This window comes from Watersipora subatra, chromosome 7 (genome assembly GCF_963576615.1).
Source record: "Watersipora subatra chromosome 7, tzWatSuba1.1, whole genome shotgun sequence".
Lineage (NCBI taxonomy): Eukaryota > Metazoa > Bryozoa > Gymnolaemata > Cheilostomatida > Watersiporidae > Watersipora > Watersipora subatra.
The window spans coordinates 40106845-40122320 of NC_088714.1; the positions used below are offsets into that span (position 1 = coordinate 40106845).

At 38.2% G+C, this 15476-nt stretch overlaps 1 protein-coding gene across 1 annotated transcript in view; it reads left to right on the top strand.

Moving 5' to 3' along the window:
- Window positions 1-15476, top strand: part of LOC137399742 (uncharacterized) — a 38807-nt gene that overhangs the window by 21275 nt on the left and 2056 nt on the right. The window contains exons 2-3 of the mRNA XM_068085958.1: window positions 12014-12147; window positions 12306-13318. Of these exons, the coding sequence (XP_067942059.1) occupies window positions 12045-12147; window positions 12306-13318 (1116 nt within the window). The 5' untranslated portion in view covers window positions 12014-12044. The remainder of the gene's footprint in view (window positions 1-12013; window positions 12148-12305; window positions 13319-15476) is intronic.

Here is a 15476-nt window from a genome sequence, read left to right on the forward strand (position 1 = left end):
AGAGAGGGAGAGAGAGGGGAGAGACGGAAAGAGGGAGAGAGAGAGAGAGAGAGAGAGGGGAGAGACGGAGAGAGGGGGAGAGGGAGAGGGGGAAGAGGGAGGGAGAGGAGAGAGACGGAGAGAGGGAGAGGGGGAGAGGGAGAGAGAGGGAGGGAGGGAGAGAAGAGGAGAGAGGGAGAGGAAGAGGGAGGGAGAGGGGAGAGACGGAGAGAGAGAGAGAGGGGAAAGAGGGAGAGATGGAGAGAGGGAGATGTAACTGCATATTTGGAGTTGTTTTACAGTATGAAAGCCAACTCTCAATAAACCTTATGCTGCACGTGAATCTGTTACTGTAGGCGGGTAATGCAGCTAGTGTATATATATATATATATATATATATATATATATATACTGATGAAGAAAAAGATTGCAGTTCACTAGAAGAGAGTGCTCAATATTAAAATATAGCATTTATATAAAATATATTAAGAACTGAAAACTTTTAAAACATTTTACTACTTAAAGTTTTATGGTTGTTACCATTCATCAGGTGAAATTAAATAAAATTAAATATATATATATATAATAAAATAAAAATTGTTTCCTCACCTCGAATACCCCGTATGGGTGGTAAATTCTGCTCTAACTCGAGTCTCCTACCAGAGACCTGGGAGTTTGAGCACTCGCCTCAAGATCTTAGCTGTTCCCAATAGCGCACTTTTCTGCAACTCACCTGAGTTGATTGCTGTTGGTATTTGGGCAAGCCACATTTTATGCGCCGGTGTTATTGCGCCCAGTGCCCCAATGACTACTGGGATTACAGTTGTTCTTACATTCCAGAATTTTTCAATTTCTTCTCCAAGAGGGAGATATTTCTCTACCTTTTTTTTTTTTCTTTGCTGGCTATATTGTAGTCACTGGGTACTGCTATATCTATTATAGTAGCCCTCTTGTTCTCTTTGTCTACCACCACTATATCTGGTTGGTTTGCTAGGACATGCTTGTCAGTCCGGATGTAGAAGTCGCAGAGGATCTTAGCGCTGTCATTTTCATTGACCTTACCGGGAGCTTCCTACCAGTGTTGTGGTTTATTAAGGCCATACTCATCACATAGACTTCTATACACAACACCTGCGACATGATTATGCCGCTCAGTGTATGCGTTTCCTGCTAGCTGCTTGCATCCACTGATGATGTGTTGGATGGTCTCAGGTGCATCTTTGCACAGTCTGCATCTAGGATCGTCTCTAGTGTGGTAGATTTTTTTTGAAGTTGCCTTGTTGGGAGCACTTGCTCCTGGGCTGCCACGATTAGCGACTCTGTATTGGCTGTTAAGTTTCCTTTGTTCAGCCACATACATGTCTGGTGAAGATGGCCAACCTTAGATATTTGTTGGTGGTAAGCACCATGAAGAGGTTTCGTGTGCCAGTCAATTTCCTCATCATCAGGGCGTAGGTCCGTTGTAAGAGCAGCCAATTGAAATTCTGCTAACAACTTATCTGAAGTGGCCATGGATCCTGCATATGCTTTGATGCTTTGCTCCTCCTCTTTCACTGTCTGCTGCACACTTTTGAGTCCCCTACCGCCATCTTTCCTATCGAGATACAATCTAGTAGTATCAGATTTTAGGTGAAGTGCTCCATGCATGGTCAGCAGTTTACGAGTTGCTATATCTGTTTCTTTGATGGCTTCCTCAGTCCACTTTATTATGCCTGCTGGATATCTTATTACTGGCAGTGCGTAGGTATTTATTGCCATGACTTGATTCTTGGCATTGAGCTGGCTCCGTAGGACCTGCCGAAGCCGTTTCTTGTATTCGGTAATGGCATTGTGACGTACCTCGGCTTCGTGGTTGATGTTGCTTTGCATAATCCCCAAGTACTTGTACCCTTCTTCTATATCTTTGATGGTACCATTTGGCATTCTTAGGCCATCTGTGAGCATAGAATGGCCTTTCTTAAGAATTAGCCTTCCACATTTCTCAATACCGAAGGTCATTCCGATGTCCTTGCTGTATACCTGAGTGAGGTGTATTAGCGAATCAATGTCCCTTTCTTTGTTAGCGCACAGCTTGATGTCATCCACGTAGAAGAGGTGGTTTATCTTGGTGCCACTCTTAAACTGGTACCCATATTGAGTCTCCTCCAGCATATTGCTTAGAGGGTTTAGGTTTATATATATATATATATAAAATTTATTCATGTAAAACCTTAGATAAAAAACAACTTCATTACTATTAGTTTCATGTCTGTTACGCAGACAATCATCAGATCTGATCTGATGATTGTCTGCGTAACAGACATGAAACTAATAGTAATGAAGTTGTTTTTTATCTAAGGTTTTACATGAATAAATTTTATATTTAAGCTCTGATCACTCATTGAGCACTATTTGGCAGCTTTAACACACTACTTTGGAATATATATATATATATATATATATAGCTTGGGGGCTGTACATCATTGGTCATAGCAACCAATATCAAGAAGTTGTGATATTTATCTAGATTTATGTATTTATATCTAAAAAATTATGCTGAATTTAGAAATCTAAACAGATTTTAGCTGGTTGTCATAGAATTAGATGTATATTTATAAGAGGATGTAGGCCTATTACTTAATTTTGCAGATATTAAAAACGGCTTGGCAGTACCGCAATATTGAGCACAGCCGTAGTACCATCAACAAAATCTATAGAAAAATAATAACAGTAACATATTGCACACAATCGGTCACTATGTCCTTCGATCTTGTAAATTCAAATGATTATTCTTATAACTAAATCTTATAAAATCGAATAATTATTCTTACAATTAAATATTGTAATAATCTTATAAGAATCGTTAGAAAATATCATTGTCATTTCCTTTACTTCCACTGCTTTAGACATCAGTTGGAATACCAAAGTACTCATTATAAGTGTCCAAAATGTCAGAGTCCGGTAGAATCGGCAAAAAAGAAATGATTACTTTTCAGTACTTTTACGTTAATTACAGAAACCTTCGGCAATTGGACAATACCATAGACCGGTGAAATGTGCATGTTTTTTTTTCGTGAAATGCGCACGACTTACTGGTTCTGCTCTTTGTCGCACGTCCTTATTGGCGATTTGTTGGCCGGTCTTAATTTTGATTAGAAAAAGCTTGTCAAGTTTTTATCACAATTTTAGGCCAAATTAATCTGTCTATTTATGTATAATCCGATCAGATGGGTTAGTTTTAGGATGTTGTAGGAATTTTTCAGACTTGGTAACATATTTAAATATGTTTATATGTGCTTTGTATCATTATTATACTTAAACGACTATACACAAAAATGGTTAAATTTTTTGATGAGATTATTGTACAAGGGTTTGGTAACGGCCGTTAACAGATAATTTTTTGGTAGATGTGTGGGCATATGCATTTATCATAAAGCTCCCAAACATTCGTTTCGCTCGTGTTTGGTCGGGTGATAACCAAAAATAGCTACATACAAGAAGACGTTAAAAGTTCAAATAATAAATATTATAAACTAACATTAGCTATTTACAAGTCATATCAGTGAGATGATAAAGAGACATTAGGCTACACAGGAATATGATAGATATAATAAAGAGCGGCGCTGCGAGAAGATATGGTACTGAAATACCACAGCAAGACCAATAAATGGAGCAGACTGTCAAGCAGCTTCAATACTTATTCAAACTACGTACACTTTGTTGTATGACTTTTATGATAGGTTTGTAGATGTAAATGTACATCATATTGCTAACGGTGTCTCATACCTTGTGACTGCTTTCATTTGACTGCCCGTATCCCAAATAAACTGAGATTATTTGATTCAGCATTGGATAGTACTTGAAAAAATGTAGCTTGAGCAAAATATGAAATGCTGGGGTAAAGCTTACCGAGCCTACCAAGTGGAGACATGGAACGATAATTCCTGGTATAGCACTGTTTGACTTGAAAAGTATTATCCGTAGATATATAAACCTAGATTGGCCAATAGGGAAACCTGTGTCAGACTCAAATAGCATGACGTTACGTCATCGAATTGTACCTAATGCTTGAATGCACTGTTGTTAACAATGGAGCTAATGAGGAGAAGGTGACAAAATCACATTTATTTTCACATAAAAACCTTCTTGGATACATAATCCAGTAAAGTAAAGCGATTTTGTAATAATATCTGATAACCACCATAGATTCAACCTATAAAAGCTATGCAATGTTGCACACTAATCATGAGCCATCACAGGGCTTTACATGTATTTGCCACCCTCTCCTATCCCTCTTCTCTTTTTCTCCTTTGCCCTTCTCCTAAGAAGGAGTGGAAAGGGAGAAGGGGGAAGGGAAAAGAGAGAAGGGGAAAAGGAGAGGGAGTGGGGGAGCAAATAGTCCAACCACCCGAAAAGCCAGACCCTGGCTAGGCAAAAGACTAATAAGGTATCATGCTGAACTAAACATGACTTAATATGATGAGCCTGTGGAGTTTTCATCAGATCAGAGAAGTGGAACCAGTGGCTTTCTTAGCGTCATAACGTGCCCTAATCGAAATATATCTCTTTGCTATCCCACGAGCTAGGCTACTAGCATGATGATTACACTTAAACATTAGCATGATGTTGAACCTCAGCAGCCTCTCCATGGTGGCCTGGGAAAGTTTGTCACCAAGCCAGCACTACTAAGCAATACTCTCATTGCTTTCTCACTGTGGTTGCAAACCTCAATCACCACAGGCGAAGACAAAGTCAAGCCACCACGATTCTTAACTGTGATTAGGGAATTCGTTGTTTGGTTGACATCATAGTTGGTAACATCCACGATGCTAGTGATACAATCATTACACTTCAGCTTTAGTGACCGAGATACATAGCCAGCTGTAAAATAATCATTCTGTCTCATTTTTGACTTAAGACATATATGCATACTCATCATATTTAGTCGTGTTTGGTTCAGCATGATATTAGTCTATTTATCTAGCCAGGGTCTGGCTCTTTGGGTGGGTGGGCTATTTGCCCCCTCCCCCTTTACTTTCCCCCTTCTCTCTTCCCACTTCTTCTTGGGGGAAGGGGAAAGGGAAAAGAGAGAAGGGGGCTAGGAGAGGGTGGCAAATAAAGCCCTGATGGCTCATGATTTGTGTGCAACATTTCATAGCTTTTATAGTTTTAATCTATGGTGGTTATCAGGTATTATCACATAATGTCTTTAGTTTACTGGATTATGTATCCAAGAAGGTTTTTATGTGAAAATAAATGTGATTTTGTCACCTTCTCCCCATTAGCTCCATTGTTAACAACAGTGCAGTCAAGCATTAGGTACAATTCAATAACGTAACGTCATGCCATTTAAGTCTGACAAGGCAACCAATGGGAATAGCTCTTATTGGCCAATGTAGTTTTATATATCTATGGTATTATCACATTTTCTTTGTCACAGCGCAATTGTTTCTCATATCAGTATCAGCAATATTGGTAAATTATTAGTGATTCTTGTGTTTATTCTTCATCTCCACAGCTAACTAGCACGTAGTACATCTGGCTGTACTGTACATCTGGCTGTACTGTACATCTAGCTGTGCTGTACACCGGGCTGTACTGTACATCTGGCTGTACTGTACATCGGGCTGTACTGTACATCTGGCGGTACTGTACATCTGGCTGTGCTGTACATATGGCTGTTCTGTACATTTGGTTGTACTGTACATCTGGCTGTACTGTACATCTGGCTGTACTGTACATCTGGCGGTACTGTACATCTGGCGGTACTGTACATCTGGCTGTACTGTACATCTGGCTGTACTGTATATCTGGCTGTATTGTACATCTGGCTGTACTGTACATCTGGATGTACTGTACGTCTGGCTGTATTGTACATCTGGCTGCTCACAATAATTTCTCTAAGGTCAGAACTTGCGGCTCTTATGCATGGTTGTACTGATATATCTTGGTTTAGTTTCTCCATTTATAGCATCATGCTCTCCATTTTTTGCCAACTTTTATAATGATAATTAGTGCTCAATTTGGTGCAATATCAAATACTAGGTTTCAACTGGCTCAAATCAAACATCCTCAACATCTAGTAAAGAACTCCTTTTTGCATTTTTTGTATTAGAACATAGAAAAATTATTTTTATTTCATCTCTTAACAGTCATTCAATGTTGAGAGGCTTATTCAACCATCTGCATGAATTAATATTAGCTGTATTATCAGCACAAGTAAATGCGATATCACTGTCACTAGTACTCTGGCTGTCTAGTGCCGTGCCAGATCATCAGATGTTATTACTACCCAAACAACTAGATAAATGCCCGGCGTTTCACGATTAATAAAAAAAGTTTTTGCATAAAAAATGCTAAGTTTCTTTACCCAAACAATTTGAGTAACTTAAGCTAGTAACTTAAGCTAGTTAGTCTTACTGTAGTAAGAGCCGTTATTATAACTTAAGCAGCGTTTGGAACAAAGATTGCATCCTGCTCTAAGCGTGCTATCTGAGACGTGAGTATTTTAACCAATTGGCATTAAATCTTGGCAGGTGTAATAAGTCTGATGTGCACAATTATTCCGTTGTATAGCAATGTAGCTGAATTGCCTAATGGTTTAGCATGTCTGTCTGCAGACCTGTAGGTTCCCAGTTCAAAGCCCGTTCGAAGCGCATTTTTCATTCCTCAAACTTTATTGCTGGAACTGGACACGCTAACAGACAAATGTCAAACGCTGAGATTTATATATATAGTGTATTTAGAGCTCAGCAGAATGCCTGGCATTGCACGGGTAATAAAATAATTACCCAGAGAACTTGAGTAACCTACCTAGTAAAGTTAACGGTTGACTTGCAACAAAATTCACATTACAGTTATTTGGTATCAAAAGATTTGCCATGTCTTACTCTGTTGTGTGGTAGGTGCCAAATATGTGGAAATGTGATTAAAAGCTCAAAAACAAAAAGCCGCCGTAGATTGGAATCTCTTGATTTCGATGACGTATCCGTGGATTTTGGTTATTGTCTTGTCACGTGATGTTCTCGCGTGAATTGAAAGGCCAATACAAAGCTCAATATCAAACTTATCGTAGCAATAGTTTATGACAAACACTTCGGGTTTTACCTAAGACCCCGTATCAAATATAGATGCTCGCTACTTTACAGTTTCAGCTTGGCCATTCCGTCCGACTATTCAACATACGTGTACATGTCCGAGTTGCGATCATACAAAATGTCAAATTCTGAAGAGTTAAGACCCTGGCGTTTCGAGCCTGACGCTCTATCTGAAGATCCTCAACAGAATCAAACCTCCCAGCAAGTAAGCACCGCCACTAGCCAGCTCTTATGTGCCAAGCTAGCTAGTAATAGTTTTAGCTTAAGAGTGATAGAACGAATATTATTATTATATACATGTAGGTATATATGATTTTAATGATGATAATTATTGCTTGATATTGCGAAAAAATAATTACAGATTTTTCTCGAATGACAACATTAACAATTTTAATATTTAAATCTAGTGCTGCACTGATATACTGTTGGATAACATCGACCTGATGTATTAGCTATGGTTGCATAGATATATCTGTTCATTTCTTTAGGAGCTAATACCACCGGCTACAGAGTGGTGTGTCTGCAAGCGCTGTCAAGACATGCCATCTCTTCCTGAATGTTTGTGCTGCCATGATGCTGAGTTTGCGCATCGTCTCCATGACCGCGGGGAGCATGAATGCCTGTGTATGCATCCTGGTGTGGACGAGCTTGTGGCGCCTGCACCCCTTGAGTTGGGGTGGAATAATTACCTGCGATATCATAGTGAGTTGGATTTTCATTTAATGCCAATAACACCAAAGCTATGCTAATGTGTCATGCATTATCTACAATTCTTGTGTTACACATTTAATGCATCGGTTGAACACACATATTCTGAACTCGTGGAACACAAGGAGAATTGCTATATTTGGTTTGTACACTTACTACAGTAGAGAGTGTATTAGTTTTATGATTTTATTACATAAAGATCGAGATTATTTTGATGATCAGCAATTATTGTTTTTCAATAATTGTTTTGGTAGATAATCTATTCCCATTTGGAGAGCCATCGCCAAATGCTCGGAAAAGGTTGTGTGCATACCGCAATCTTGTGTTTTGGTTTATGCCGCAAATCTTGTTTGCAAGTCTGCAAACTCTTCTTCATCATCCGTTGGTGGGAAAAGAGCCCGAATCTTAGACACCAAGCAGGCATGTAGAGGCCGTCGCTCACCGCGACGAATTTGCGGCATAAGCCAAAACACAAGCTTGCGGTATGCACACAACCTTTGTAACAACATCCGTTGTAATAGACCTCACTTTCAGGCCGTGAAAAATTAGATCAGACTGGCATCGCTTGAAGCCTTCCAGCTCTATAGCGTTAGAGCTGGTGGTCTCCGTTGACTGCAAAGTAAAAAAGTTACGACCAACAATCACTTTCACATTATTTGAATGAATTATTTAGCTAGATCATCAACTTCATGTTTATGTATTAATAACTACTAAAAAATATGGGTTTTTGTCAGGCTGTGAAGTAAAAACTGTCAAAGTTTTACCTTGGAAAGATGGCTGCTGGTTATTAAACCGCAGCTCTGATCTACTGTCACCTGCCAAATCAAGCTCCCAATCGATTGCTGCCATCAATCCTTCGTTATGCAGGGTGTACTGCTCAGCAATACACTGTAAAATATTGTAAAACTTCATTATACAAGATTAATTTGTATCATTATCATTAGTCTAAGAATGTAGAATCCTCTCCCCCCTTTTTGTGTTATATTATGATGAAGAATCAGAATTTCAAATTATAATATATTTCGCTTGAAGGATGACATATTTTCATTTCAAGAAAAAAATTGTTTCTAAATGTCGTTATTCAATTAGTGTGCCTAGCTTTTACTCACATTTTCCAAGTTTATGGGTGAATATTAATATTCACACCATGTAAGTATTCTCTTTGTTGGTAGAGGCAAACGCTGTGGCTTGGTATCGCGATGTTCAGGAGCGACAGAAAACGGAGGTTCTGCGTAAGGCATCCGCCAGAAAAGAGTGATGCAGCTGCCAGCAGGGGGTTGATGACGTGAGCTCTGTTCACCCTGGCAGTTGTTTCCCAAGTGTACGATTGGTGACAGGAGGCACATGTAACCTTGAACTTTACCCATTCGCCTTCTCGCACCATCGTGAATGAGCAGGGAGGGCGCAGGCGTGACAGTGAAATAGTCGCTGGAGTGCTGTCACACTTACTATTATTTTCTCCTCTCTGAAGGAGGATTCGGGTCTGAAATCACAACACAATAGTTGACTTGCAATGATATTTGTACAACATCATTTCCTGTTATTATATTATATTTGCTTGATCAAAAAAAGAATAAATATATAGCCATGCAATCATGACACAGATTTTACAAAACCTTATCAGAATCCATGATATTGTAAACATAAAAATGTGAGTAATAGCTCTATGGACATTCTTTATATTTTGTCAAGTTTGGTTAAGTTCAGCTCTATCTTACATGTAATTGGAGAGTGTTTGACGCTGGCCAACATAGCGCTCAAACTCTTCCCAGTCTCCAGTAGTTGGCACAAACTCTTCATCATCTAATACTAATAATAATCATCTAATAATACTAATATGCTATTAACGATGATACCAGAAAATTACAATAACTATTTTATATAACATATCTATAAGTGAGTGGGGTTAAGAAATTTGGCGAAATTAATCGTGAAACTTATAACAATATTTTATCAATTATAGATTAATATATTACGTTTTACAGATAGATATGCAGTATGAATTAGTTTTGTTATTATAATAAGAATAATACACGTAAATAAAAAGATAAAATACTAATAATATCATATTAAAATTAAATGACATTAATATTGTAATATTAAATATAGATTAATACAGTAGTATTAGGAGAATACTAAAAAATAACCCGAGTTACTACTAATACAAGCGGTTCACAAAATAAATTACTCACGTGCTTTGGTGGCATGTGGAGTATGCAAACAGGTTAGAAAACATGTCGTCTTTGAAATGGCGAAAACAAAGGTAAGAGTAAGCAGGCGAATAAATAAAGTTTGTCACATCCAGCTTCACCCAGTTGCTCCACGCCCGGTGAAGGTCTGGTCTTTTCTCTGCTCTTGGCTAAGAAAAAAGGTCCTTCTCAGCTTGCCAGCTGCACAAACACGATGTGGCGCGTTAGAGATTATGGCGAATTGAAATTAACTAGTTTAATACGAGAAAGCGTGTCTGTTATTTGCGATAGATCAAACTTGAACTGAAACTAACATTATCTGATCATGTGACATACAGTTCCCGCCATATGGCGCGAACAACTTCTACAGCATTTTTTTACCATCATAGCGGACCAAAAGGCTCATCATTTTTATCAGAAGATGATATGCAATCGTTCAAGCTAAGTTTAAAAAATTAAACATTTTTATGCTATGTTTTGAGATATCAGTGCTCAAAGTTGCAGCATTACGATGCCGATAAAATAGATGCATAAGAACAATAGACATGGTTTTTATCGCAAGCGTGAAGTATATTTGTGAAAATAGTTCGACGAATAAGGATGCATGAAAGTGTAAACATAAACCATCTCCCACACATATGTCACATTTTAGCCGTTTTGGAAAACGAATCCAACTAGGGCGGTCTCGTGTGGCTGCGATTTTCTGTTAGTTTTTGAGCTTTCAAGAGCTTTTAATCACATTCCCACATATTTGGCACCTACTACACAACAGAGTAAGACATGGTGAATCTTTTGATACCAAATGACTGTAATGTAAATTTTGTTGCAAGTCAACCTTTAAGCTTTATTAAAGCAATTCTTTATTAAAACAATTGCTGTGTTTGCAGATGACTTAATAATTGTTCCGTTAAGCGTAACTGTCAACCATGCTAGTTAATGACCCCAAGCACTTTAAGCACATGAGCATTTTATCTGATGTAATAAATGTCATAATCCTTCGTTTTTTCGTGACATCATTCTATCGTTGTCCGCCATCTTTACGGACACATTTTATCGTTAAAGACACAAAGCTTCTGCATTTAATTATTGCAAACAATGCTTTTGTTTGCAAATTTTTTATTTTAGTATCAAAACAACACCGAAAAATACTACTAATCAAGAGAATGACGATCGTTTTCTACAAAGATGGCGGCTTTTTCATAGACGAGCGCATGTGCAAACAGGGTGATGGCTGCAAAAAAGCGATGGATTAACACTTATCATTTGGGTACTATAGTTTAATGGCTAAGTTTGCTGCCTTTCGTTCTGGAGGTTCTCAGATCATATCCAGTGTCGGGTGATTTTTCATTGCTAGATTTCAATCGTGAAATCCTGCTGGTCGCAGGCTTAACAAACAAAAAGACAAACACTGAGATTTATATATAGGCCTACTATAATTATTCTGCATGTTCAGAGGGTGGTCAATTCACGCGATTGTTCGTGTTTCTCTACTGTGCTGAAAGTAGTGAGTTCCAATCCTACACCCTGCGATCTTTTTCCGAACTTCCAACATTAGTTATGAATGGATGGGTGCGGCTCTTATTATAGTAAAGATTATCAATCACTGAATTCTAAAGGGTGGCCAGACGCTAACCGAATTAAAGCCTCTGACATCATAAGCAGCCGAAGTCAAGTATTTTTGATCATGCTCAATTTAGTTCATCAGTTGTAATCAGTACTTGCGTTTGATTGGGCACTTTAGGAGATAAATCGGTACACTGTTTGTTATTAGCCTTTTTATTTACTAAAATTTGACTTGCACAAAAATAAAACAGGAACTCGGAAATGTCTATTCGTGAGATGAAAACTTTAAATGAGCTTGATTGGATGATTTATTACTAACAACTGAAACTTTCCGCTAGTTTTCCACAAATGATGTTCATTGACTTGTGTGTCTTGTGTGTTCATCGGGACTTGTGTGACCAATATTTACAAGCCATGTTTACTTTATGTTTACTTACTGCATCTTAAGAAAGCGTCTGTTCAAGGTCAGCTGTTGAGGCTGCTCCTTTATCGTTGTAGGGCGTTACTATATTCATTACTGAAAGAAGAGATGATTAACCAAACTTCAGTCCTCGCAATTTTTCAACAGCTGAAGTATTTCTCTTTGAAGGTATCACTTGCTATCGTGCAGACTCTCCTTCACTATTTCAATGGTGGGTTGACAAAGATGTTACTGATCCAGTATTTTTATGTTGTGGCAATTTATTGCTTTTGGAGTGAACGAAACGTACTTTAAAATTTGTTAAACTATCCTGAATGCATGTGTTAGGTTTGTACATATTCCACTTCTACTTGTTAGTCATTTTCATAGGAGTTGCTTCTCATCGAACGAAGATTAAAAGAGGGGAGGAAACTAACGGACTTGTGGCCGAAGTTTCACGTGTAGTCGCCAGGATTCCTGGCGCTGGCATCACAGTTGCGAGTGACAGCCATTTTTGTTGCTGGCATCAAAACTTTGTATCGGTGGACTATATATTGAAGTCCAATGTTTATCTCTACTTTATCGATTGCGATGAAGCCGTCTTTGTTGAATGTTCAGAGACGGAGAATATATACAACACTCGTAAGCACCCATTTTACTTCATTGCTCAGAGAGAAAACGCTGTGAGAACAATCCGAGTTCCTATTGTGGAATTTTTAAACCTGGCCAAGCGGATTGGCGAGCCAAAGTGTAAAGTAGCATGGGTGTTTCATACAGCCCGCTGTGGTTCTACTGCTGTAGCCCAAGGCATGAATGCCATACCAAACTGCACCGTCATTTCGGAAAGCCAAGATATGTTAGTCCATCTCTCATCCGTTCTAGCAAAACCAGGCGTCGTATTCAAGGACTACATTGAGAGCAAACAATTCTATGAGCTGTTGTCAGCTGCTGTCATCTGTGTCTTGAAGAACTTTGAGGAAGGCCAATTGGTCTGCCTCAAGACAACCGCTTCTCTTAACTATCCATTACTTCCTTTAATTATCAAACGTTTCCCTAACCACAAACTTTTGTCAATTCATCGAGATGGTGCTGGAACGGTGAAGTCATTTTGGAGGATGGGTGCAGACCATGTCGGCCTCAAAATTGGAATGACTCTGCTGAAATGGTTTCCCAGCGTAATGATGGGAAAGTTAAAAACTGTCGTATGCATTTTTACTAATGGTCTGACGGAGGAAGTGAAGCACTTTTATATGGAACACCTGAACATGTTCGTATTTGTCTACATTCATTGGGTTACAAACATTGTGACTTTTCAAAGGAATACTGGCTGTTTAGCTGAAGGCCAGTTGCTGCCACTTTGTTACGATGATATTCAAGAGGACAAGCACTCAGTGATGCTGAAGGTATGTTTTCATAAAGTCTAGTAATCACCTCAATCTGCGTCAGCATTAACAACTATGCAGGTTGTTTTTCTAGCAGTTTGGTATGTGATTTCGTTATTATTAAAAACTTCATCATACAGCAGATTAGGACTTACGATTACGATTAAAGATCGATTACGACGCTCTCGTGTCGACTTTAGTTGAGGAAAGCATATTAAGCGACATAATGACTCAGCTATCCATCCGTTTGTCAAAGTTCGCTTGGTTACCTTGGTTACCTTGTCATCAATGCATTTAAAGCCTCAATAAATAAAACTACTATATTGTATGCATCACTGCTGTTTATTCTATTAGCCAGGTATTTTTCAGTGATTTTATCATGGAAAAAGACAGGAAAACTTGAGGAAATCTGTCTGTTTTTTAATTTTTAAAATTGGATCTAGTATGTCACCTCCCTGGTAGCAAGACAGACCATTCCAAGTGTTAACTATAATACTTCAAGATCAGTCAATCGCTCGTCTATGACTAGCTAGCACATTAGTTGTAGGTTTGTTGAGATTGATTCGTTGTTTGGAATGTTTAAAGGTTGACTGCAACAAAATTCATATTACAGTTATTTGGTATTAAAAGGTTCATCATGTTTTACTCTGCTGTATTGTAGGTGGAAAATATGTGGAAATGTGATTACAAGCTCTTAAAAGCAAAAAAAACGAACATTTAATCGCTGCCACACGAGACCGCCGTAGTTTGGATTCGCTTTCCAAAACGGCTCAAATGGGACGTAGTTGTTACAGGATGGTTTCTGTTTACACTTTCATGCAACCTCATTCGTCGAAATATTTTCACAAATATACTTCACGCATTCAATAAAACCATGTCTATTGTTTTTACGCGTCTGTTTTATCGTCATTGTAATGCTATCACTTTTAGCACTGATATCTTATAACTTACCGTAAAAAATCATTAAACTTTTTAACCTTAGCTCGAAGGAGTACATATCATTGTCTGATAATCATGACGAGCCTGTTAGTCACTGTGATAATCGAAAAGTGTTGCAAAAATTATTTGCGAAGTATTGGGTCACATGATCAGATTACGACTTGACGATTGAATAATGCCAAAAGAAAACTGTAAAGTAGCGAGCATCTCTATTTGATACGGGGTCTTCGGTAAAACCCGAAGCGTTTGTCATAAACTAGTGCTATGATAAGTTTTGTATTGAGATTTTTATTGGCCTTTCAATTCACGTGAGAACATCACGACGAACAGATAAAAAATAATGGTCATAGGTTGGAGTCCCTTTATTTTGATGGCGTACTCAACTCGACGGGGTTATTGTTCTGACACGTAATGTTATTACGTGAAATAAAAGGCCAATAAAGGTTTTTTTCGACTATCACAGGTGACCAACAGGCTCGTCATGTTTATCCAAGGATAATATACACTTCTTTGAGCTAGGTTTGAAAGTTGTTAAGTTGCAAAGTTGAGAAGTTGCTAAGTTTAAAAAATTAAACAAATTTTTTGGTAGGTTTTGAGATATCAGTGCTCAAAGTGACAGCATTACAATGATGATGAAATAGACATGTAATGACAATAGACATGGTTTTATTGAATGGGTGAAGTATATTTGTGAGAGTACTCCGACGAATGAGGTTGCATGAAAGTGTAAACAAAAGCACATTGAGTTCAACTACGTCACATTTGAGCCATTGTGGATAGGGATTCCAACCTGCGGCGTTTTCGTGATGGCTGCAATTATCTGTTCATTTTTGAGCTTTTAAGAGCTTGTAATCACATTTCCACATATTTTGAATCTGCAATGCAGCAGAGGAGGACATAGTGAAGCTTTTGATACCAAATAACTGTAATGTGAATTCTGTTGCAAGTCAACCTTTAAGGCTGGTTCACACTATACCCCCTATCTCAGCGTTGATGCCACAATACTTCGCTGATCGTCTACGATAACAATGCTCACACTGTCACTAGTCCATTTGCATTTGCAACAGCAAATACTCCATGATGAAGTGTTCTTTTTTTTCTTTTTATTATTTCGCGAAAAACCTTTGTTTTTGTGTATTGTAATCAAATATTAGTTCCGCATTAAACCATAACTGCCACGAACAACTTTTATGGTATTTACTAGGTAAATCAGACAAGCTGATTTTGTAATCAAAATATA